The sequence below is a fragment of the Gavia stellata genome, chromosome 30 (genome assembly GCF_030936135.1).
Source record: "Gavia stellata isolate bGavSte3 chromosome 30, bGavSte3.hap2, whole genome shotgun sequence".
Lineage (NCBI taxonomy): Eukaryota > Metazoa > Chordata > Aves > Gaviiformes > Gaviidae > Gavia > Gavia stellata.
The window spans coordinates 1,732,195-1,756,754 of record NC_082623.1 but is presented as its reverse complement, the minus strand read 5'-3'; the positions used below and the strand labels follow the sequence as shown (position 1 = coordinate 1,756,754).

At 60.0% G+C, this 24,560-nt stretch overlaps 2 protein-coding genes across 3 annotated transcripts; both read left to right on the top strand.

Moving 5' to 3' along the window:
* Positions 1 to 721: 721 nt before the first annotated feature.
* On the top strand, positions 722 to 12,141 carry PSMA5 (proteasome 20S subunit alpha 5). Its single transcript, XM_059831203.1, has 9 exons — positions 722 to 776; positions 1,850 to 1,916; positions 4,194 to 4,320; positions 5,338 to 5,405; positions 6,193 to 6,300; positions 6,395 to 6,453; positions 7,430 to 7,532; positions 8,723 to 8,809; positions 11,810 to 12,141. Exons 1-9 carry the CDS (start codon positions 748 to 750, stop codon positions 11,885 to 11,887), a joined length of 726 nt encoding a protein of 241 aa, XP_059687186.1. The 5' UTR covers positions 722 to 747; the 3' UTR covers positions 11,888 to 12,141.
* A 5,544-nt stretch (positions 12,142 to 17,685) lies between these two features.
* Positions 17,686 to 24,382, top strand: SORT1 (sortilin 1). 2 transcript variants are annotated; one of them, XM_059831146.1, is made up of 19 exons: positions 17,686 to 17,745; positions 18,007 to 18,080; positions 18,207 to 18,309; positions 18,457 to 18,621; positions 18,869 to 18,942; positions 19,157 to 19,206; positions 19,418 to 19,548; positions 19,679 to 19,823; positions 20,190 to 20,345; positions 20,519 to 20,625; positions 20,947 to 21,049; positions 21,143 to 21,311; positions 21,445 to 21,635; positions 22,700 to 22,889; positions 23,015 to 23,131; positions 23,328 to 23,436; positions 23,731 to 23,837; positions 24,077 to 24,200; positions 24,319 to 24,382. In XM_059831146.1, exons 2-19 carry the CDS (start codon positions 18,049 to 18,051, stop codon positions 24,331 to 24,333), a joined length of 2,088 nt encoding a protein of 695 aa, XP_059687129.1. In that variant the 5' UTR covers positions 17,686 to 17,745; positions 18,007 to 18,048; the 3' UTR covers positions 24,334 to 24,382. The 2 variants fall into 2 exon arrangements, with proteins under 2 accessions (XP_059687129.1, XP_059687128.1); XM_059831145.1 differs by lacking the exon at positions 17,686 to 17,745 and having other exon boundaries at positions 18,013 to 18,080; positions 19,421 to 19,548.
* Positions 24,383 to 24,560: the final 178 nt, after the last annotated feature.

The following is a 24,560-nucleotide window of genomic DNA, read 5'->3' as shown; positions in this document are numbered from 1 at the left end:
GGCGGGCAGCACCGCCCCGCCCCCGGCAAGTCCCCCGGTCCGCCCCTGGACACCCCCGGGACAGCCCCCCGGCCCCGGTCCGCCCCCGGTTCCTCCGCCCAGCGCCGACCCGACCCACAGCGGAGGTGTCCGTCCGCCCGTCCCTCGGCTCGCCCTCTGCCCCTCAGCCCTGGAACGGGGAGCCCCGGGGCCGCGCCGGCGCCCAGCTCCCGGTACGGGGCCGACAGCCCCGTTACCGGCCCCAACGGGGCCGGTAACGGGGCTGTCGGCCCCGTACCGGGAGCTGGGCGCCGGCGCGGCCCCGGAGGACCCCGGGGCATCCCGATGCCTCTGCCCTGGCCCCCCCTCCCCGGTCCCCCCCGCCCCGGTCCCCCCCGCCCGGTAACCCTCGCCCGGTGCGCACAGCGTGCCAGCCCGCCCCGCCCCTCTAGCGCTCTGGCCCCGCCCCCTTGCCCTTGCCCCGCCCCTCTCCAGCTCTCCCTCCAATCCCCGCTGGCAACCGCTCCTCCCCTCTCCTCTTCGCCGAGCCCGCCCTCCCCGTTTTCTCATTGGCTAGACGGAGGGTAGCGCGGCCCAATGGGAAGGCGGCGCGGGGGGAAGTGGGGCGAAGGGGCGGGGCGGCGCTTGCGCGCTGCGGGCCCGCTGGCAGGAAGCGGCGGAGAAGAACCCGGCGAGGGCAGAGCGGTGCTCCCGCCTCCGCCGCCCGTTCCCCCCTCCCCGCGTCCCCCCGCGCCCCCCGTCGCCGCCATGTTCCTCACACGCTCCGAGTACGACCGGTGAGTGCCCACCCGCCCCCGCCGCCTCCCTCCCGCGCCCTCCCCGCCGCCCGCGGCCTGCGGCTGAGTCACGGGCCTGCGGCCGGTCACCGCCCGCCCCCATCCCGGTAGGCCCCGGCCGGTGTCTCGCTTGCAGCCGCCGTGGGGCCGCTCTGAGGAGGTGACGGGGAGGCCGCAGCCCTGCTGGGCCCTGCCCGAGGGCCTCTGCTCGTCCCACTGCCTGCCTCGCCCGGGCCTGTGGGGGTTCCCGTCTCGCCGGGCACCGGTGCAGTGGCACCCCGCCCTGCGGTGGGCTCTACCCCCTATTTTAATTTTCTTTGGGTTTTGGAGAGCCCGGTTCTGTTAAATACAGTGGAAGGGAGGGCTCATCCCGTACGAACAGGGGACTTCCAGGCCTGAAAGGCCCCTGGTGCGGGAGGAGGTTGCGTGCGGGGTCCCTGGGGGGTGTCTCATAAGGCTGTAGTTTATCTTACTAAATGCCTCTCGAAACCAGGTGGCTTTTAAGAAATCCCTTGGAGGGTTCAGCGTGTGGATGGAGTCCCCGGGCACAGCGCTTCTCTTGGCCACCAGCGCAATGGGTCTGGCGGAGGAAAGCAGAGTCATCTGCTTTGTGCAGTGGGAGGGGAGGAGCAGGGGAAGTCAGGCTGGGCTGGTGCGTGGGGATGGGATGGGGTATCCGGAGAAAGGTGCGGGCCTGTGCTTGTAAAACAACAACTTGCTGTCTCCTGGTGCTGAGAGAAGGAGCGCTGTTTGGAGTCGGAAGGCAGCATGCTTCCAGCATCCCCAGTGTGAAGTGTGCCATGAAAACAAATCTCCTCCTGACCTGTAACTAGACCTGCTGGCATTTCTTTTGTTCTCTTTCTCCGTAAGCATCCTGAATCCAGACCCTGCGAGCCTCTGCCACGAGGGTGACAGGCTCCAGCGAAGCCGTGATGTGTTCCAGCTGCCCCTCCTGTGTTACCTGTCCCCAGCTGGCATCACCCTTCCTGCCATTGCTCTTGAATAAGGAATTGCGTTTCTTGACAACCTTCAGTTTCCTGCCCTTTACGCCATCTCTGATGTTGTTCTTGCAGGGGTGTGAACACTTTTTCTCCAGAGGGGAGGCTGTTCCAAGTGGAGTATGCCATCGAGGCCATAAAGGTATCGTCAGCTCCGTCTGGTTGCCAAACTGTGACGTTAAGGGCTCTTTCAAACCCAAAGCCTGGCTTTGGTCAGAGGTAAAACAGGCAGGTTCTGTTCATTGGGGCTCTGGTCTCGCTCTGCAGGGTTTGGCTGGCTCCCAGGGCAGTACGCAATGCTGAGTGGGAGCTGCTGCCTTTCCCCGTAGGCGCCGCTCCTGCCTGCAACTGCTCTGGCAGCTCTTTGCCAGCCTTTCACCTGCGGTTTGTAGTCGGAGGGCCGTGTGCCGGTGTTCGATTCCTTCCATCCAGTCAAACCTCATGCAGCTCTGCTCTTTTACGGGTCGTGAAGAATCAAAAGCCATTGATTTCCCCCAAATGCAGGGGAATGTTCCCCTCCCTGCCTGCTACCAACCACTTTACCCTCAAACCAAACACGATCCGAACATGCTAACTCTAAATCAAACCTACTCAAAGCTGATAGTGAAGCGAGAGGTCCTGAATGCCCGTACACCGTGACTCTGCCTGCAGATGTTCACACTACCGCCATGTCGTCCCCTTCATGTCCATAAACACTTATTTAAGAGCAGAGGAACGCTCTGCTTTCTCCTCGCCTCCCTGAGCTAATGCCATGTTCCCTTCTGCTCTGTGGGCTTTATAAAGACGGAGTCCCTTAAAAAAAAAACCCAAAGTGGCCAACTTTTCTCTCGCTAGGCCAACTTTCCTTTTCTTAGCTCACTGCTGTTGCAGCTTGGAGTGGGTCACTGTTTGCTCAGGCAACTTTTAAAACCTGAAGGTAAAGGTGGTTACGAGCAAACTAACCCGCCTGCGCAGAGCCAAATGGCCTTTCTGGGACGTGAAGTGTTCTTAATTGATAAATGTTCCTGTTTCTGAGAATGTGGACGTTGATTTGGAATAGGTTTAAACTTGGGGGAAACTGGTCAAGAAGAAGGTCTGAGCAGGCCTGTGTTTGGACTGGGGAAAAGGAGGGTGCTGGCTTTACCTTCCCCGTACTGCTTTAGCTCGTTGAAGCACTATTTAAATGAGGAGGCAAAAAGTAATAATGTTTATTAAGGCATTGGGAAGTAAAAACTCTCAGAAGGATGTCGGTCACCATACTGACTTTGTAATTACAAAGACATCTGCTAGAGTAGCAATCCTACGGAAGCCTTGTGGCTTCTCCCTTTTTTCCAGAGCAGCTCATAAGCTTACCGACGAAATTGCTGTAGCTGGGGAGGCTCTTGCAACACGTTACGTGTGGTGCCCGTGCGTTGGGGTGTAGGAAGGGTTTTTATTCGTGTGCTGTAGCTTCATTAACAAAAATACATCTGAAATGACATCGGGTGTCCCTTCTTCCCTTGGGGTTTGTGTGCAGCTGTGGCAGGCTGTGTGCTTAAAGGACGGGAGTGTTGGGCAACGTCTAAAATCACGAGTGTCTGCGACGGGGAGATTCCCCCCTGCCAGGCCTGTGGTTATAGGTGCAGCTACCTGGGGAAACTCGCTGCTAAAATTATACCTGATTTGGATATTTGGAGTCAGCATCTCCACACCGCAGCTGGTACAGTTATTCCGGTAAATTCCCCAGCGTGGAAAAGCTGCGAGTGCTGGGAGCCAGGTAGGGGCTGGTGGGAGCCCTCGAGATCTGACCCCCCCCTTGGCTGTGCTCACGGCTGTGGTGACACTGTGGTGTTCTGCCAGAGCAGGATAAAACTCGCTGTGGTCTCGGATGCGGGCGATTAACTGCTGCCTGGAAAACAGTACGTGCGCAAAATGCTCTCTCGTTCCCGTTGTAAATTTTGTGGATACGAGGACACTTGGGAGAAAAGGGAGCTAATGGAAAGAGAAACGCCCAAGCCAGAAGTACAGATGCAGTCAGAATTAAGGCCATTATGTGAAATCCTCCTCTCTCGCTTTGAAATTTAATTTCTGTCTTGCAAAGGAAGATTCGCAAGGCCTTTTAAATTCATAAGGCTTTAAGCTGTAAAAATTGATGTTGCTCGGGGAAGAGATTAATGATCTGCAGCAGCCCTGCTGGGTTCTGATGGGAACTAATCAGCTGGGAAGTAGCACGGATTTAACCTTCCCAGTTTCCTAGTTCATTGTAACATGTAAAATTTGGTGTGCAAAGCCATAGAGTCTGGTGGGTGGGTTTCTGTGTTGGTGATGCGATTGTCTCCAAAACAAAACGCCTACAAATAATACAAGTCGAAATTAGCATTGTACCCTTTATATTTACGTGAGCTGTTGTGACTAGACCCTGTCTCGGGTGCGGTGGTGGTAACTGTGCGGTGGTTTTCAGCTCGGTTCCACGGCCATCGGGATCCAGACCTCGGAGGGCGTCTGCCTGGCCGTGGAGAAGAGGATCACCTCCCCGCTCATGGAACCCAGCAGCATCGAGAAGATTGTAGAAATCGATTCCCACATAGGTAAGGAGAAGGAAGTGAGCTTTGGGTGCTCCTCTGGTAGAGCCCTGGGAGCACCCCTCGAGTTTTGGATATATATATATAATAAGACTCTGTCCCCTGGGAGTTTCAGAAGCTGCGTTTCAGGGCTAGCCTTCCCTGCAGGCAGCTCTGCCAAGCCAAGCGGGAACGCTCATCCCTCCCAGTGAACACCAGGTCCTGGTCGCTGGTTTTCCAGGCTCCAGGCCAGCAGGACATAGTTACAGGAGCAGGAAGAGGCAGCTGAAGCACCCCCCCCCCGCCTCAGTGACCTCCCTCATGAAAGCTCATCCCAAATTTAGATCTGGGAGGGCAGGGAATTGCTGCAAAAGGCTTGACTCGAGGCCAGTTTCTCTCAGAGCACTAATGTTAGCCCGTACCCCCGCTCACGGCAGCCTCCTGCACCGTGAGGGGGCCCGCGACGGGCTCATTACCAAATATGTCGCCTTGAAAAGCAGGAGACCTCCGAAATACCCGTGTTGCTGATGACATGGGTCATGGAAGGAGCTCTTGAAGAGTCTAATTTCCTCCTCCCGTGTGCTTGAGATACAGCCTCTCTCTTCCTGGAGCAGGACCTGTGCCAGAGGCTCCTGCTGCATCCCCCCCAGCTATGGGTTAGCCAGCCCTCCCCACAGAGGGGATGAATGAGTTCCCCTTCCAAGCAGGTTGTGTTTCTGTCGGTTTGCTTCTCTTGGAAGGCCTCAAATGCGTCTCCTTTTAACCTGTTCAGATTTGGGGTGGGTGGGAGGCGTGACTGGGAGAACTCGGCTATGTACCTGCCCTTCAGCTGGGTGTCCATCCGCGCTCTTGAGCAAATCTGTTTCCATCCCACCCTCCTTCATTTCCCGCAAGCTGCGGTGCGGCACTGCTGTGTGCTCCCACGGAGGGACCCGCTCCGCCCTGCAGCCTTTTGTATTTCACCGTGGGCTTTGGGAAGTCTGGGGGAAGAGTGCGTCGCAAATAATCGGTGAATTGACTCGTGTTTTCCCTCTCTGATTCCAGGGTGTGCCATGAGTGGCTTGATAGCTGATGCAAAGACTTTAATTGATAAAGCAAGAGTGGAGACTCAGGTAAGACCTGATATTTCTCTTAAAACAACAGCACTAGTCTCAGGGGCATCTCAGAAGACTCTGGCATAGGAAGATCATTACAGCAGAGGAGCCGGTGTGGAGTGGGAGGCTTGTGGGGAGTGTAGCTTCCTTCATAGGCCTTTTGCAGAACAACCAGAGGGAGTATCCCCCATATTTTTTGTTCTTCTTTGGTATTGCACATGTGGTGAGAATCTTATGGTGGATTCTCCAGTGGTCTCTTAGGACTGGCAGATGTGCTCCAGTGAATGTGTGGCGCCGTGTGTCTAACTTTGTTTTGACAGAAGACTGGTTATGTTGGTTATATTTTGACCCCTTAAATTTACTTGGTGCCTCGGGTACTCAGAGGTCCCAGGTACAAATCTCTGCGCTGTAGCAAAGACGACTTCTGTGGAGTTTTCCTGCATGCCAGCACTCCTCCTGCCTCTGGAGAACCAGATAACCCCATCCCTTCAGAAACAGATACTGGCATCAAGTGCTCTGGCCTTGTGTTTTCCCTGTTGGCATCCCAAGGCCTAGGTATCCCAAGGTTTCTGGGGGATCCCTGCACGAGCTTCCCAGCTTGTTCTGCACCTCCCACTCTCTCCCTGGTGTTTCCCTCTTGCAGCTGAACAGGCTGTGCCCCGGGTGCCGGCAGCCTGCCCGGAGGGGCTGGAGGGAAGTTGTCTTTGTGGCTACGCAGGGCATCGCCCCAGCCCGCCGCGTGAACGATCCAGGATTGTCGTATTTTGGGAACAAGGCGATAATCTGAAGCTTTATTTTTCTGCAGAATCACTGGTTCACCTACAACGAAACCATGACAGTGGAGAGCGTGACGCAGGCCGTGTCCAACCTGGCGCTGCAGTTTGGGGAGGAGGACGCAGACCCAGGGGCGATGGTGCGGAGCTGGGGGTGCTCTGGGGAGGTGCTGTTGGCTCCCCTCTGACTTCGCCCTCAGCCTCGCCTAACCTGTTGGCTCCTTTCTGTTGCAGTCTCGTCCGTTTGGCGTCGCGCTGCTTTTTGGAGGAGTTGATGAGAAGGGACCCCAGCTGTAAGTTCGGCTCTCTTAATCCAGGCCAGCTCTGGGAAGAGACAAAACCTCTACTGAAACTTCCCAGGACATTTTAATGACTTGATTCTGGGATTGTACTTAAGCCAAACACTTGGGGTTTATCCCATTATGTACCTGATGTGTTTGTTAATGCTTTTAAACCCTTCCTTTCAAAGCACGGGTTGCAGCAGCCTGAGCGCTGGCTGCTTGTTCGGGGTTGAAGACAACGCTGTGTCTTCACTGAATCCTTGCTTTTTTAATGTGGTTTCCTGGCTAGGAGGGAGACATTAAAGCTCTCCTCGTCCGGAGTTTATTCTTACCTTTCCCTAAAGGACTAGCAGAGCCACCGGTAACATAATATGTGGAGCCTGCTGTAACATTCCTTGGGGAGGTGGTGGAGCGCTTGTAACCTGAACTCCTGTGCTTCAAACACTCGGCCTCCACTGGAGGTGGGAACAGCTCAGCCGAGCCAGCCCAATAAGGTCTCCCCACGGTCCCCCTCCCAGGAGCAGTAGTGAAAACTTTGTGGTTTCATTAAAAAAAAAAAAAAAGAGGGAAAATAAAAAAGAAAATGATTCTGCTGTGAGTATGGAGGGCAGTGTCAGGAGTGTATAGCTCTTCTTCTAGCTTACCAGCCCAGCGTGGGTCTGCGGGTGACTCTGGCGCTCCGCAAACCTTGGTCACCTCCTCTGCGTGCCAGGAGGAGAGACCTGCTGCTGTGCTAATCGCTAATTGCAGCAGTCCCCCGATGCCGCTGGGCATAAGGGAGGAGGCTGGACACAGCGAGGGGCTGCTGCGAGTTCTGTCCTGCGTTGGCAGACAAGCTGTCGCTCCTGAGGAGCCCTTGTTCTTTCCCAGCTCTGAGCTGTGCAGGGATCTCTGTGGAGCGCTGTGGATCTGGTGGGAAAGCCCTTGGGGTGCCACGGCGCGGGATGGGGTGCAGCGGCCGTTCATTATCTCTCCCGCGTTCCTGCAGGTTTCACATGGACCCGTCGGGGACGTTTGTTCAGTGCGATGCCAGAGCAATCGGCTCCGCCTCGGAAGGCGCGCAGAGCTCTCTGCAAGAGGTTTACCATAAGGTAAAAGGCTGGATTTGGGGTTGACATCTCACAAGTTACAGAGATGCCTCACGACCTACAAGGATTCGCTTGTTTCCTTCCCCGATGAGCGATTCATAAGACTCTTCTTGCGCTGTAGAGGAGGTGCGTGAGCTTGTCAGGGTGGGGCTCGGTCCTTGGCAGTTGATCCTGTGATTAATGTCAGTGCTGAGCTGCTGGATGAGGATTTCTACAACGAGGATACTACTACCAGCAGCTTCCCCCTAGGCTGCAGCTGGAACACGAGACTGGTGTCTGGGATGCCGGTCTCTGCCTCTAGCGGATGATAATTAAGACCATGTCAGGAAGTACTCTATAAATAAAAGAACTGCCGGTCGGCATCAGGGCTTGGTATGGATGCAGCCTGAAGCGTAAGGAGCTAAAGCAAGCAGCTTCGTTTCACCAGATCTCTTAAGCCAGTGAAGTTAATGGCTTTTACGCTGCAAGTACTGGTCCTATTTGATATTAAATAGAAACTTTCTTCCCTCCATGAGGAGGGAGCTGCCCGTTTTGCGTGGTAAGAAACCAAACGCTGTAATGAAAAAGCACAATTGATGGTGTTGATTGCTGTGAAGACTTCCAGCCTAAGAATCAATAACCTAATTTGTTCCCTAGCAGAATTGTCCAAGTTCTGGGCTCCGTGGCTTGTTAACCATCTTCGAAGTGCAAAGTTACTGCAAACACAGCTACCGTTGCTCTTTGAATATTGCACGGCCCTCTGGCTCTGGTTCCCCCTCATGCGGGGATTTATGTGATTAAAGCATGAAGGCTTCTGCCAAGAGGGAGTCCGGCTTTTCGGAGCTCCCACTGGAGCTTGTTGGGGGGAACAGCTTGATAGACAGTAACTGGTGAAGAGAAACGGACCCTCGTGTCCCGATCCTGGCAGTAAAGTTTATGTGCCCAGATTAACAGTTCTTAAGCTTTGTAAAAAGTTATACAGAAGCAGAAAGTCGCCATCCTTGCAATTGTCACTGTCCTGCCTGAACAGTGCGCTTTGATCTCTTGTTGATGCTGTAGATAACTTGATAAGCTCTTAAATTTGCTGCCAGTGACAGCTTAAAGGATTTGAGAAGAGCGGGAGGGACAGCAGCATGCTTTCGCAGTCAAAGGGGTAACGTACAAGCACTTGCTTGAGTGTCAACAATGCAATTAATGAGTGATTTGTTTTACAGTCAATGACGCTGAAAGAAGCAATCAAATCTTCCCTCGTCATCCTGAAACAAGTTATGGAGGAGAAACTGAACGCAACCAACATTGAGGTAACTGCGAATCCGTTAGCGGCGTGTGATTGTGGCTTGCGGCGTGTGCAGCAGAAAACTGCACTGCCTGTAGTCTTTGTTTCGTCGGTGCCAATCCTGCTGGCTGCGCAGCGAGTGTCTCGGTAGTGTCTTGCATTTTAGACATCCGGGTGAGAAAGCTGCCCGCTTGCTTTCTGAGGAGAAGGCTTATCTCCGCTTCTAGCGCAAGGAATGAGTCGGTGGAGCAGTTCAGGACTTCCCAAGCCAACGGCTGGCTGGCTGCAGATGTTCTTGCGCTTTCAAGCTGCCCGTTGTAGCATGTCGTGTGTGGCACGTTGGAAAGGTTGGAGCTTCCTTTCGAGTTCTGGAGGTGTGCAGCCCGGCCCGTTTGCCTGGCTGATCCACGCGTGCTGGCAGAAGCGATGCTCGTGGGGGTGGGCTGGAGCCCCTGCTGACCTTACACAGGCCGAGTCAGCCAGCGGGAACCTGTCGTGCCAGCCGGATCGCTTTTTCTTCCCCTGGGTTTAGCCATTCTTTTTTTCCCTGGTACTGGTAATATTAGAAGGAATGAAAATTATACAGCTTCTGGACTTGCTATATTCAGTCTTGGGTCGGTGCCAAAAATCTGTTGGACAGGAGGACCAGAGAGGTGAAGCCTCCAGGAACGAATGTGCTCCTCTAACCTCCGGCTTTCGCCCGCAAGCAGCCAGGCTCGCAGAGCTCAGCTTGACCCGAGCATGCAGTGCTCTCCGAGATCCCCTTAAACCCTGCTCGTTAGACTAGTAATGCTCCTTTTTAGGTAGCAAAGGTAAAAACCCTTCCAGTTTGTTAGTGATAATGGACAGATGATGAGCAAGGCTGGCGTATAGAGTTTGCTTCTATTTCTGGCGGGTTATGAGACTCTAGACCTTTTCAAATCGTGTCATTCCGACTCCTGAGCTGCTCTCCTCCTGCCGTGCTCCCCTTCCTTTCCTCTGAGCACTCGGAACCTGTTTCCCAAACAGCCTAAAAGTGCGCACCCCATTTTTTTTTTATTAAATACTGCTGCTGGGGACCCTTCCTGACATGATTAACTGGCTTCCTTTGGGGGGGAAAGGGCCAACAGCACGCTGAAAACTTAGACGCTCTGTCCAGAAATGATGCCAGCTGGCTGAAATCTGCTTCCCCAGATGCACTCCCAACCTGCACTGATCGGTTCTCTCTTGATCAGCTTCAGGTCTCTTCTGGAAGATCTGCAGTACAGTGCGAAGAAATTGAGGCAGAGGAGTGTGTACAGTATCCTTATGTCATGTCCCCGTTTAACAGGGCTTAACTGTGCTTGGCAAAGCGCTGAACGTGTTGAGGAATCATGTCAGGGTTAAGTATGAGAAGAATGTGCTGAGGATTAAAAGGTCTCTATTGACTCAAGTCACCCTTCTGGCTGAAAATCTTCTACCTGAAGTAGCTGCTTTGCTTTCTAGCCTTTTAGAAGTATGTGGTGCTCCGGTGTATTTACTCTAGCCGCTTCTCCCTCTTGTATGGGATTTTCCATCTAGCAGCAAAGAGAAGGGGCGAAGTGTGGTCGTGGAAGACTTAAACCCGTTGGCGGCAAAGGTCAGGAGCCTTAAACAATGTTATGCTTTTAAATTAATTACTTCCCTGTGAAGCCTGTAAGGGAATAGTTGAGTAAAGCTTTTGTTTGTAGGGAGAAGGTGAGGCACAGGTTCGAGCAGACATGGAAAAGCAGAGAAGTTGGTGTCTCTGAATGCTTACTTTGGGTTTCGGGGTGTATATATGGCTCTTGTCAAGTCCATTCGGGTCTGGTGTCAGGCCAGCACCCATACAGGTGATTTGAGGGGCCTAAAGCGGCGTCTGCAAGTGTCTCTGACGTCTGAGAATGCCAGATAAAACCTGGGCTGTCAGGGGCTCTCAGGCTGAGTGTTTGGGACGTTTCTGCTTGAAAAAGACTTATGGCTACTCTCCTTCTACCCCAAAAGCACGTCCTACCGTCTTCATGCTGTTTTATGGGTGACCTTCCAAGCAGAGAAGCCTAGGAAGCGCTCTGGGATTTGCCGGGACCCTCTGCAGCTTTCCTTCAGCTTGTTGCAACCAAACACTTTGATCCCTTAAGAGTGAAGATACGTGCCCGGTGCCGAGGGGCGCCTGCGAGCGAGGTCTGGAGCATCCTGGCTAGCTCCTGCAGCTTTCCGGCTTGCCCGCCCGCGGCAGCTGTCTGTATCGTGGGCTCTCATGCCGTGAGCTAGGTGCGAACCAAAGTCCTGCTTACATTCCTCCTCCAGTCTTGTCGTTCTTCAAGTATCTCTTGTTCTGGTGCTCGCCCCGTGAAATGTCTCAGCTGTCTGCCCTGGACGCTGCCTCCCTCCGCTCCTGGCAAAGGGGCAGGGCGGAGTATGTTGTCCCCCAGCTTCGTCCCTTGGGCTTTGCCTCGGAAGAGATTTCTTTGGCCTGCTGGTACAGGGCACCAGGCAGCTGCAAGGTGCACCGTGGCTTGCTTATTGTCAGTGTTTGGCGATCAAAATGCAGGTTTGCCTCTGCCTCAGTTTCCCATAGCTAACCCTCAGTCTCCTTTTGAGTGTTTTGCTGTCTTGGTTCTCGTAAGGCACGTAACAGGCCAGGATTTGTACCTTTGGTTGGTTACTGGAGGAGAAGAGGCACTTCTGCTGAGGGCCACGCTGAACTGCAGCGAGAACCGCGCCTCTCCAGGAGTGTTTGATGAAGGACTGGTATTAACAGGGTCTTTTTCCCCAGCAAGCAGAAGCAGAGCCTGCCTGTTCCCAATAGACGTTCCCTGCTGCTGCTACTATGAGGAGACTGAGTCAATTAAAAGCTATTTCTGCGGCAGGCAGCTATTTTAGGGAATCAAAGAGCGTGTTACGGGGTGGAATGATCTTGCTGGGCTGGCAGATCAGGCAGCCGAGAAGGAACAGCTGCTCTGTCTGCTGCGGCTGCTCTCTGTTCCCTGCCCCACACTGTCACTTCACATATGCAGGCGCACTTAACCCCTTGCTCCTTCTCTTTCAGCTTGCCACAGTGGAGCCCGGGATGAAGTTCCACATGTACACGAAAGAGGAGCTTGAAGAGGTCATCAAGGATATTTGAAGAGGAGAGAGACGCTCTCAGAGGCTCATTCCCCCCCGATCAAGGCGAACTGACTCGGTTCCTTCCAGTACCTGTGATTTTATTTTCCAGCAGCATCTGTAATTGCTCTTCTTAGAAGGCTCTTGAGGTTTTTTTACAGTTTCTGTACATAACTGATCTCTACAATGACAGGAAATGAGAATAAATCATTTTGTTACTCTATCCTGGGTTCCTCATCGTGGAGGTCTGAGGTGGGGGGGCACCGCTTAGCGCTAAAATCGGGGGCAGAGGAGGGCAACATCTGCTGCTGAAATCGGTGCTGGGCGAAGCAGGGCCTGGCGGCTTTGCGGCGCTGCCAGTGCCGTCCGGCGCTGCGGTCCTCGCTGGCTGCGGCAGTAGCAAGTCTCCCTCTCGTGGAGAGCCTGGTGATATCGCATCAGGAGATCTATGTATAATTTCACATGAGTCTTGGATTAAAAAAAAAAAAGGTTTGTTTTTTTTTTTAGATCTGCTCATACTGCTTTGGTGTATTCCCCCTGTCCTCCTCCAGTGGTTTTTGTCCGGAACGGCTTACCTGGAGCTCTGACTCCTTCCCAGGGAAGAAATCCATAACCAGGCTTGGGGTTTGCGTTTCCTTGTAGTGGGAGCTTGGAAATACCCATAAGAGCTGTGACAGACCAGAGCCCACCGAGTGGGAATAGGTCTGGGGCTAACAGGACAGACCCTTACCTGTTCAATTGTGCAGGTACCACGTCGTTTTTGAGAGTAGTCTCATTTTGACCAGCCAACTTCTGCTCATCCACCTCACGGGGCTTGTTGCTTTTGTTTCTCGTTCTCCAGCAGCCGTCTCCGTCCTTATCCTCGAAATAGCATCTGAGAATTGAAGGTCGGTCTGATAAGGGAATAAGCTGAGATTAACAAAGCGTTTTCCTACAAAATCGTGCCTGTGTGGTCAGTGCAGCTTCAGGGGCTGGAGCCAGCTCTGCCCTGGCCCCTGGCAGCTCGCTCTGTGCCGCCCTGGGAACGTTGGCAGGCGGCGGAGGCTGCTCCGCTCTGTCCTATTGTGCGAAATTACAATTTCACCCTGAACAAAACAACGTTGTCTGCTGGGGAAGAGACAGACGTGGCCTGCGCCGCTGCCAGGAGGGGGATTGCCCTGGTAAGGGGGGGATGTTTCCAGTGTTATATTTGACTGAAAGGAGTAACTTTCCTCTTGGTTTGGCGCTAGGGATCGTCTGCCGGGTTCTGGCGGCTGTTTTGCCGCTTGGCAAAGCCAAACAGTCGCAGCAAACTGCGGCTGATCTCACGCCTGCCAGCCTCTACCTTTCGCGGAAGGGAAAATGCCAATCCCATTAATTTTTTTTCCTCTCTTGCTGTCACCAGACAGATGTGGGAGGGGAAGCCACAGCTTCACGGGTGGAAGATCAGTCCTTGGATAACCTCAGTTTTTGGAATAGCCAAGCGTCCTCTGCTCAGGAGTTCCTGCTGTGAGTTTCCCTTATTTGCCTAACAGTCTAAAGGAAACAAATTGGATCATCAGGCGATGCCTGAGGTCGTGGTACGGGTTGAATACAACACTACACCTGCAGGTAGAAGAAATCGGGAGTTGACGGACTTTACCCTTCGGGGAGACCTTCCCTGTAGCCTAAATGCGGGGAAACAAGCCTGACCTTGGCTCTGTCTGCGCAGCTCCGGAGCGCCGTACCCTGTCTCCGTGCCACTCCTCATCCCTGGCAGGAGTTTGAGGCGGCTCTGGCGTGGGAGCTGACCTCTCCTGAATATCCAGCAGGCCAGGATGATATCCCGGGCACCGCCCTCATAAAACCACCCCCTAAGTGAAACTGGGGCTGCTATCGGCTGTTGCGTGTGTAAGATATAAACGCCCTTTATCCTTCATCTACGTCAAAGCTTTATAGCGTCTCAAAGCTCAGAGGCCGATGCGTGTCCCAGCTGTTGTAAACCGCCCTGCCCCACGCCAATCCCGGCTGTTCCGGGAGGCAGAGCTCTTTCTGGGTTTGTTTATGTCCTAGGAAACACAAAAAGCGAATTCTTCCCCAAGTGGCACTCGCCAGAAAATGGTCCTTTATGCCCTGCCCTCGTCACAAGGCTCGCCGGTGGCAGCATCACATGAGAGCGGCTCCTCTCTAAGTGAAAATCGCGGCTTTGTGCTCCTTATCTGCCCCGTCTTGGCACGGGAAACGCTTGAGCTCCTTCGGGGCGGAGAGCAGGCTGCCTGCCGGGGGGTGAGGGTGGCGGATGCCCACCGGGGCGGGGGATCTGCCCCTTCCCAGGCGATGCCGTCCGGGCGGCTGGTCACAGAGGAGGGTTTTCCTTGGGCCTTTCACACCTGAGCTGGGAGGTTGTTTTTGGTGTCGGGGGGGAAAGGCGGAATGATGACACAGCGGTAAAATGGAAATTCCCTTTTTGCGAAGCAGAAAGGACGAGGGCCTGGGGGGGGGGGGGAGTACCGGCATCCCGAGACTCTCCCTGGGGTGTGGTGGGAGGTTTAACCCCCCCTCTGCGAAGCTGAAGACACCGGGGCGGGGGGGACACGGAGACCTTTGGTGGCGCTGGGGGTGCGGAGCCCTCCCCTCTCCGGGGCGGGGGGGCTGCCAGGGGTGTCTCTGCTCCAAACCTCTCCCCGGGGAGGGCAGGGCCGCGCTCCAGCCCGCTTGTGCAACGCCACCGGCCTCAAAAACACCGGGCTCTGCCTGTACCGGCCCCAGGGAAACCGGGGCAGCCCCGGGGGGGGGACACGCTGCTGTCCCCGTCCCGTCCCCCCCCCAGCTCTGCACCCCCAAAACCAGGGGCCGAGCCCCACAAGCAGCCTCAGCCTCCCCAGGCCTCGCGCTTCCCCCGTGGCTTCGGGACCCCCTTCCCGGGGGCTTCGCGCCTCGGGGGGGGCCGGGGGGGGCCCCGCGCACGTGGGCGCCCGCGCCTTCTGCACGGGCCGGGGGTGGGGCCGGCGCGCCCCCCGCTACCTGTCGCTGCGGCCAATCAGAAAATCGTTCCGCCGCTCCCCCCCGCCCCCCCGCTTCGCCGCGCCGCCAATCATAGGGTTGTCGCTAGGTAGATTAGAGCCCGGGGTCAAAAGGGAGAGGGCGAGCCCGCACCCATCGTGCAAGCGCTGCCGGCCAATCACGGGAGGAGGAGGGCGGCGATTGACAAAGGAAGGGGCTAACCAGAAGGCGCGGGGCGGGGCCGGCCGCCGAGGAGGCGTGCCGCGGCCCAGAGCGACGTCTCTCGCAGCCAACCACAACGAGGGGGCGCGGCGCGGGGGCGCGGCGCGGGGCGGTGGCCGCCAATGGGAGGCGGGGGGCGGGCGGCGGCGGGCCCGGGCGCGGGGCGGCGGCGGCGGCCGGAGTCGCCATGGGGCCGCGCGGGGCGGCGCGGCTGGCGGTGGCGCTGGCGCTGGCGCTGGGGGCGGCGGGGGCGGCGCTGGGGCTGCGGCCACGGGCCCGGCACCGGGTCCCCCGCGGCGGTGGGCTGGCGGCGGCGGCGGGCGGCGAGGCCTGCGGCGGCCTGCGCGGCGTCCCGGCCGCCCTCGGCAACAACACGCACCAGGTGAGCCGGCGGGCGGGGCCGCGGGCCCGGGCGGGCCGACAGACCGGGAGCCACCGGGGGGGGGGGGACTGGGGACCCCCCAGCAGCTACCGGGGGCACCGGGGACCCTCCGCATCAACCAACCCCCCCCCACTCCCCACGGCCGGGACGGGAGGACGGACACCCCCGCCCCGCCCCAGCTGGACGGACGGACAGACAGACAGACGGACGGACAGATAGACACGTCCCCGTCCTGTGCCCTGACAGTGCCTGGCGCGGGCAGGTGATTTCTTGGGGCGGGACGGACAGACAGACGGACGGATGGACGGACAGACAGACAGACATCGCCCCTGCGTCCCCTGGGACAGACAGACAGACAGACATCGCCCCTGCGTCCCCTGGGACGGACGGACAGGCAGACAGACATCGCCCCTGCGTCCCCTGGGCCAGACGGACAGACAGACATCGCCCCTGCGTCCCCTGGGACGGACGGACAGGCAGACAGACATCGCCCCTGCGTCCCCTGGGACAGACAGACAGACAGACATCGCCCCTGCGTCCCCTGGGACGGACGGACAGGCAGACAGACATCGCCCCTGCGTCCCCTGGGCCAGACGGACAGACAGACATCACCCCTGCGTCCCCTGGGACGGACGGACAGGCAGACATCGCCCCTGCGTCCCCTGGGACGGACGGACAGGCAGACAGACATCGCCCCTGCGTCCCCTGGGACAGACAGACAGACAGACATCCCCCCTACATCCCCTGGGACAGATGGACGGACTGACATCGCCCGTACATCCCCTGGGACGGACGGACAGACATCGCCCCTACGTCCCTTGGGACGGACGGACAGGCAGACAGACATCCCCCCTACATCCCCTGGGACAGACAGACAGACATCGCCCCTACGTTCCCTGGGACGGACAGACAGACATCCCCCCTACATCCCCTGGGACGGACAGACAGACATCACCCCTACGTCCCTTGGGAGGGCCAGACAGACAGACATCCCCTACATCCCTTGGGACGGACAGACAGACATCCCCTACATCCCTTGGGACGGACAGACAGACATCCCCTACATCCCTTGGGACGGACAGACAGACATCCCCTACATCCCTTGGGACGGACAGACGCCCATTCCCCCCCACATCCTCTGGGACAGACAGACAGACAGACCTTGCTCTCCCTGTGCCGGCTGGGCCAGGATGAGGCAGACTGACAGACATTCCCCTAAGGGACAGACAGACAGACAGAGGCACCTGCTGCACTGGGACAGGCTCCATGAGCAGGGACAGACAGACAGACAGACACCGGCCTGACAGCGGCTGGGTGGCAGAGCACCCCCTGCCCCCCTTAACCCCCCGGCGGGGAGCAGACACCCCCCCCAAGCCCCCACGGACAGACGGACAGACTCGGGGACAGGGCGGAAGGACAGACAGCCACCGCAGGGGGGGGGATCCCGACCTCGTCCCCAGCGCGGGCGGCTGTGGGTTGAACATTAACCCCGGGGCTGGCGTCGCTCCCCTGGGGGGGCTGGATCTGTGCCGGGATCTGTGCCGGGATCTGTGCCGGGATCTGTGCCGGGATCTGTGCCGGGATCCGCCGGCTGCTCCCGCTCTGCCGGCCCGGCCGGTTGCTGGTCGCCGCTCGCTGGCGGTGGCTTTGCCCGCCCAGTTTGACCAGTCCTTTGACTGGTCCTGCGCCAATTTACGTTTCTTTCTCCTTTTTCCCCTCTTTTCCCCCCCCGTAACGAGATGCCTCCCGCGGAGCGGGACGCGAGGACGGGGTGACGCCGCGGGGACAGGGTGACACCGCGGGGCCCCCCTCCCTGCCACCAGTGTCCCCAACCGCCCCCACCCCGCTCCCAGGCACTGCTCCAGTCCAAACCAGTGTCCCCCAGTGCCACCGAGGGGGGTCTCTGGCTTGCGGGCAGCTGCCTGACACCCTGCCTGCTGCGGGACACGGTGGGGGACACACAGACGTGGGTGCTGGGAGCCTTTTCCAGCATCTGGGGGGGCGGGGGGTGTCTCAGCGCAGTGGGGGGGGCTGAGTGGCGCAGAGGGGACCCTCCCGCACCCGTGTGCCGTGGGGACAGGTTGGTGTCACCCTCCTGGGTGGGTGGCAGGGGGAGGCACCGGGACCCTGGTGTCCCCTGGGAGAGGGTGGCCGTGGGGCACGCTGCACCCTGCCCTGCTTTGGGGGGGGGCCCGGTGCTCGTGTCCCCCCCCCCTCCAGCTGTAGGAGTGCTTTTGCCATCTCTTCCCTCGCAGTGTGTCTTCGACGACCTCAGCGGCTCCGTGTCACTCTCCTGGGTGGGCGACAGCACGGGGGTAAGCACCGGGGGGGTGCTGGGGGGGGGCTTCCCCCCCAAAGCGGCTGCGGTTCCCACTGGGGGGGACAACAGTGGCCCCCTCCCGTGCCCGAGGGGCCGGTGGGACCCAAAGCAGGGACGGGGATGGAGGGAGGGGGGTGCCCAGGGAGGGGACAGCCCTTCTCCCTGGGGGGGGGACAGGGGGAGCCCACGGCCGGGGGGGGCCCTGGAGCTCTGGGTGCCCCGGTGTGACCCTGCCTGTCCGCCTCTCCCTGCCCAGGTCATCCTCGTCCTGACGACGTTCCAGGTGCCGCTGGTGATCATGAGCTTCGGGCAGTCCAAACTCTACCGCAGGTGAGCCCCCCCCCCAACCACTCGGGACCCCCATGGGGGACCGGCACGCACGGTGGGGTGGGGGGGCTGGCAGCAGTCCCCAAGTCCCCGCACCGGCTCACGGCCATGCCGATTCCTCCTTTCCAGTGAGGACTACGGGAAAACCTTCAAGGACATTACCAGCCTCATCAACAACACCTTCATCCGGACCGAGTTCGGCATGGCCATCGGCCCGGAGAACTCGGGAAAGGTAGGAGGGGGCGGCGTGCCGGGATGGCGGTGAGCCAGGACCCCCCCTGCGCCCGGCAGCCCCCCCACCCCAGGCTCGCCATGTCGCGGTGTTTTTTCTTCCGGAGCTCCCGGCACAGCCGAACGCCTCCCTCTTCCCTGTACCCAGGTCATCCTGACGGGCGACGTCTCTGGCGGCAGCCGCGGCGGCAGGATCTTCCGCTCGTCCGATTTCGCCAAGAATTTTGTCCAGACGGATCTGCCCTTCCACCCCCTGGTGCAGATCACCTACCACCCCCAAAACTCCGACTGCTTGCTGGCCCTCAGCACCGAGGTGAGAGCCGGGCGGGCAGGATGGGACCCTGGCTGGGGATAATGAAGGCTCCTGGTGGTGCTTCCCCAAGGATCAGCCGGATCCTGGCCACGTGTCCTGGGCTCCATGCCCGGAGGATGCATGTGGCTCCAGGATGGAGCAGGAGGGGACGATGCGGTTGGGGATGGGGGTTTGGCAGCCCCAGAGTTGGGGGGGGAGGCTGTTGCGGGGGGGTGGTTGGCCATAACCAACCTCTCGGCTCTTGCAGAACGGCCTCTGGGTCTCCAAGGATTTTGGGGAGAAGTGGGAGGAGATCCACAAAGCCGTCTGCCTGGCCAAGTGGTGAGTGGCTGCCCGCTTTGTGGGGAGGGGGGGAAATGATTTTTGAGGGGGAGGATGACTGATCGCAACCTGAGCAGGCAGGGGACACCCACCCACCCACCCAAACCCCTCGGAGTGATGCCGCAGCAAGGGAGGAATCCGCGGGCGGTGGCATCTTGGGCCACCGTGTCCCACCTGATTTTGGGGGGGGGGTGTCCCCCCATCTCTTCCCCAGGGGTGCAAATGACACCATCTTCTTCACCACCTACCTGAACAACTCCTGCAGTAAGTACTTCTTGATCTCGAGTCACGTCTCTGGGGTCCCCATAACTTGGGGGGCTCTGCGGGGGCTCTGCTGGTGGTGGTCCCAGCAGAACACTGGGACACTGGAGGGGGATGTACTGGGACATTGAGGGGGGGACACACAGCTCCGGTGACGGCTGATGAAGCTGGAGCCAGCTCCGGGCTCGTTAATCCACCGTCCCTTCTTCTTAAGAAGCTGATCTGGGGTTACTGGAGCTAAAGAAAACCTCCGACTTCGGCAAAGCCTTCAAGGTCATCGGCACCAAGATTTATTCCTTCGGGCTGGGAGGACGCTTTCTTTTCGCCTCCGTCATGACAGAGAAGGTCCTTGTCCCCCTTCCTGGCGCTGCCGGAGAGCGGGCAGCGGTGGCTCGTCCCTGCCTGCAGCTCTCCCCGGCGTCCCCTTCCTCTCCCTGCGAGGAGGATGAAGGATGACGGTGCTTTGGTTCCCCAGGGTAGCACGAGGCGCATTCACGTCTCTCTCGACCAAGGTGAGACCTGGAACATGGCCCAGCTCCCCTCCGTCGGGCACGAGCAGTTTTACTCCATCCTGGCCGCTAACGATGACCTGGTGTTCATGCACGTGGACGAGCCGGGCGGTGAGTGAGACCGGGCTGCGTGTGACGGGGACAGGGACACATCCCGGGGTTGGGGACAACTGGAAACCTCTCCGCAGCAGCAGTGCGGCAAGCAAACCAGCTCCTCACCCGAGCGCGGGGCTCTCCACGCAGCAGTAGCTCTGCTGTGCCTTGGAGGAAGGACTTTCTCATTAAGACATCGCTAATTAGCAGGCTGCTCGCTCCGGTTTGCAGCGCGCAGGGACTGTGACCGCACTGGGTCCTTTTTGCGGCACTCGGGGGTTTCTCCTCTTCCCGAGACACCCCGGGGGGTTCGCCGGTGCTGATACCAGTCTGTGGTGGCTCCCCGGCCCCCCCCTCACTGCTGTCCCCGTGTCCCTCTTGCAGACACAGGTTTTGGCACCATCTACACCTCCGACGACCGTGGCATCGTCTACTCCAAGTCCTTGGAGCGGCACCTCTACACTACCACTGGCGGGGAGACCGACTTCACCAACGTCACCTCACTGCGGGGCATCTACATCACCAGCGTCCTCTCCGAAGGTGGGCGGCCGCGTCTCCGTCGTCCTTCCCCTGAAACTGGGGTTGTGCCTCCCCAGGGATGGGATCTGGGTCCTGGGGAGGGGCTGGAGGGGAGCGTGACCCCGCGCTGGGGGGGATGAGGACGCGCTGGGCATCCTCCCGACTCCGTCGGCTCTTCCTCCTCCTCCCACCAGACAACTCCATCCAGTCCGTGATCACTTTTGACCGCGGTGGGGAGTGGGTGCCGCTGCGGAAACCCAAAAACACCACCTGCGACTCCACGGCCAGGAGCAAGGAAGAGGTGGGTCCGTCCCCCCCGGGGGGGTCCTGGTGCCGTCCCCCTGGGTACTCTCCACCTTGGCTCTGCCAAGGGGATGCTCGGGGGCGAGTGAATCCATCCTGCAGCCCCCGCCAGAGATGCCGAGGGCGTGGGGCCAGCCGTGCGTGGGCTGTGGGTCACACCACAGGGCCGTGGGTCTCGCTATGGGGCTGCACGGCAAGCCCTGAGCAGGCTGGGAGGGGGTCCTTGGGGTGCTCCCCAGCACCCACCGGGAGTTAAGGGGCGAATCCGCCGGTGCCGCTCGCCGCGGGCTCCTGGACGGGCTCTCTCTTGCGTTTGCAGTGCAGCCTCCACATCCACGCCTCCTACAGCATCTCCCAGAAGCTGAACGTCCCCATGGCTCCGCTCTCCGAGCCCAACGCCGTCGGCATCGTCATCGCCCACGGTACCGAGCCTCGGCGGGGCGGGTGGCGGGGACAGAGAGCCCCGTATTTGCGTGTGTGTCCCCCCTCCCCATCACGCTGTCCCCCTCTCCCAGGGAGCGTGGGGGGGGCCATCTCGGTGATGAGCCCCGACGTCTACATCTCGGATGACGGAGGCTACACCTGGGCGCGGATGCTGGAGGGGCCGCACCATTACGCCATCCTGGACTCGGGCGGTCTCATCGTCGCCATCGAGCACACCAGCCAGCCCGTCAATGTCATCGAGTACGCACGGGCTCCCTTTGCTGCCATGGCAGGGTGGGGGGCACATTGGTTTGGGGGGGCCTCCCAAGCAAAGGCAGGATGCAGGAGGTGCCTCCCGGACCACCCGGGTGCTGATTGACCCCTCGCGTGCCAGGTTCTCGACGGACGAAGGGCAGTGCTGGTATAAATACGCTTTCTCCAAGGACCCCATCTTCTTCACCGGTCTGGCGTCGGAGCCGGGGGCTCGCTCCATGAACGTCAGCGTCTGGGGCTTCCGGGGGAACTTCCTCTCCCGCAAGTGGGTCTCCTACACCATCGACTTCAGCGAGCTGCTCAGCAGGACCTGTGAGCGCTGCCGGGGATGGGGACAGCCGGGGACGGGGACAGGCTGGGCCAGGGACAGCCAGGGCTGGGCTGGGGACAGCCGGGGATGGGGACAGCCAGGGCTGGGCTGGGGACAGCTGGTGCCAGGCTGGGGACAACTGGGGCTGGGCCAGGGACAGGGAGGGCTGGGGACAATCGGGGCTGGGTCGGGGACAGGCAGGGCTGGGGACAACTGGGACTGGGTCGGGGACAGGCAGGGCTGGGGACAACTGGGACTGGGTCAGGGACAGGGAGGGCTGGGGACAACCGGGACTGGGTCAGGGACAGGCAGGGCTGGGGACAACCGGGGCTGGGTCGGGGACAGGCAGGGCTGGGGACAACCGGGACTGGGTCAGGGACAGGGAGGGCTGGGGACAACCGGGACTGGGTCAGGGACAGGCAGGGCTGGGGACAACCGGGGCTGGGTCGGGGACAGGCAGGGCTGGGGACAACCGGGGCTGGGCCAGGGACAGGGAGGGCTGGGGACAATCGGGGCTGGGTCGGGGACAGGCAGGGCTGGGGACAACTGGGACTGGGTTGGGGACAGGCAGGGCTGGGGACAACTGGGACTGGGTCGGGGACAGGCAGGGCTGGGGACAACCGGGGCTGGGTCGGGGACAGGCAGGGCTGGGGACAACCGGGGCTGGGTCGGGGACAGGGAGGGCTGGGGACAACCGGGGCTGGGTCGGGGACAGGGAGGGCTGGGGACAACCAGGACTGGGTCAGGGACAGCCGGTGCCAGGTGGGGACAACCGGGGCTGGGCTGGGGACAGCCGGTGCTGGGGACAGCCGTGCCTGGGCCGGGGGATGCTCTGGTCCCCAGACCTCGGTGTGGGTGACATTAGCGGAGTCTCTCCCTGGGGAGCGTGGCCTTTGGTCCCCACTGCAGGGACAGTGTGACGGGGTGAGCGGTCGGGGTTTCCGCACCCTGCCCGTGGTTCGTGCCGGGCTGTTCCCCCCCGGAGCGATGTCCTGCCAAGCGCCGCGGCAGTGCCGTCCCCCGGGGACCCCTCCTTGGCCGCGGCACCGAGCCCTCTCCCTCGCAGGCGAGGACAAGGACTACACCATCTGGTTGGCGCACTCCAGCGATCCCAGCGACCCCAGTGACGGCTGCATACTGGGCTACAAGGAGCAATACCGACGTCTCCGCAAGTCCTCGGTGTGTCAGAACGGCCGGGACTACATGGTGACCAAGCAGCCGTCCGTCTGTCCCTGCACGCTGGAGGATTTCCTCTGGTACCCTCCGTCTTCACGTCTCCCACCTTCTGTCCCCGTTTTGGGCCAGATGTCACCCTCCTTGAGCCTGGCTCCTGCTGGGTCCCCGAGCGGCGTCTCATCTGCTTTTCCCCTTCTTCCCGCAGCGATTTTGGTTACTACCGCCCGGAGAACCAGTCTGTCTGCGTGGAGCAGCCGGAGCTGAAGGGACATGACCTGGAATTCTGCCTCTACGGCAGGCGGGAGCTGCTCAAGACCAGCGGGTAAAGCTTGGCCGGCGTCAACCCTGGAGCCAGGGTCGGGGAGGAACAGGGTGGAAATCCCAAATCCCTGGGGAATCCTTCGCCCTGCTCCCAACGGGGACAGATCCTGCCCCATCGCCTTGCATCGGGGCTGGCGGTCTGTGGGAAGCGGCTGCGGGAGCTCTGGGGTCACCAAGCGTCACCTCCCCATCTCCAGGTATCGGAAAATCCCCGGGGACAAGTGTTCGGGAGGGGAGAGCCCGAGCCGGGAGGAGACGGACATGAAGAAGAAATGCACCAGCAACTTCCTCAACCCCAGCCAGCTGGTAGGTGACGGTGACACCGGCCGGGCGCGGTGACGGCTCTGGGCATCGGGCCATCTCCTGCCTGGAGCCGTGGAGCCAATAAATTTCCTGCGGTCGCCGCTAAACCGCTGCTGTGCCGGGCAGGACTGTCCTGCCTAAAATCCCCCCGGGGCCTCTTGCCTGCCTGCAGCCCGGCCAGGTGCTGCGGGGATGTCGTGGCTTTTATCCCTCGGGATAAACGGGGGTGCTGGTTGTGTTCGGGGGGGAATGTTGGTACCCCCTCAAACTCTGGACTCTTCCCTGCTCTCCCCGCAGGCAGCGTCCACCAGCTCCACTCCCATCATCCTGGCCGTGGTGGCCATGCTGCTCGTCACCGCTGTGGCCGGAGTCCTCCTCGTCAAGAAATACGTCTGCGGGGGCAGGTGAGGAGCCGGGGCTGGGGCTGGAGGCTCCCCAAAACCTCCGCCGTCGCTCAGGGATGCCACTGCCCATCTCCGGGGCTCCCCGGGCTGACTTTGCGCTGGAGAGGCTGCGGAGCGCCCGCGTGCCCGGTGCTGCCTTCGCCCACCGCCGCTCTGTGTGTCCCCCGGCGGGGGGGGAGCCTTGCCGTGGTGCGGGCAGCAGCTTGACCCCCCCTCCCCGCCATCTCTGCTCCTGCCAGGTTCCTGGTCCATCGCTACTCCGTCCTCCGGCAGCACGCCGAAGCCAACGGCGTGGAGGGGATGGACGCGCTGGACCCCGGCACCCCGGCCAGCAAGGGCGGGTACCACGATGACTCTGACGAGGTGAGCGCGGGGGTCCCCGTGTGTGTCCCCCCCCCACTCCAGCGGGTCTCTGGGGTGGCAGGACGGGGGAGCCGTGCCGGGGACACCGGTGGGTGACGGTCCCGTCTCTTCTCCCCAGGACCTCCTGGAGTAGCGGCACAGCGGCGCTGATGCCGGGGATGCCGCCACGCTGCCCGCACCCACCGCCGTGCAGGCAGGGCCCCCCCGCACCCGCTGCCCGCTCCGGTGGGGGGCGGCTTTGCTGCTGGGGGGTGGGGGGGGCACAGGGGTTTAACTTAACTCCACTGTAATATTGCCTTCCAGCGCGGGGGGGCTTTTATGGGCTTTTATTTTTCCCTTTTTGGGGCTGTTTTATTTTAA

Coding starts and splice junctions, on each gene's coding strand:
- PSMA5 (XM_059831203.1), top strand. CDS start 748: ATGTTCCTCACACGCTCCGAGTACGACCG. Junction 6,454..7,429: donor GATGAGAAGGGACCCCAGCT/GTAAGTTCGGCT, acceptor GCGTTCCTGCAG/GTTTCACATGGACCCGTCGG. Junction 7,533..8,722: donor TGCAAGAGGTTTACCATAAG/GTAAAAGGCTGG, acceptor TTTGTTTTACAG/TCAATGACGCTGAAAGAAGC.
- SORT1 (XM_059831146.1), top strand. CDS start 18,049: ATGAGCTTCGGGCAGTCCAAACTCTACCGCAG. Junction 19,549..19,678: donor CCTCCGTCATGACAGAGAAG/GTCCTTGTCCCC, acceptor TTGGTTCCCCAG/GGTAGCACGAGGCGCATTCA. Junction 21,636..22,699: donor CGAGCTGCTCAGCAGGACCT/GTGAGCGCTGCC, acceptor TCTCCCTCGCAG/GCGAGGACAAGGACTACACC.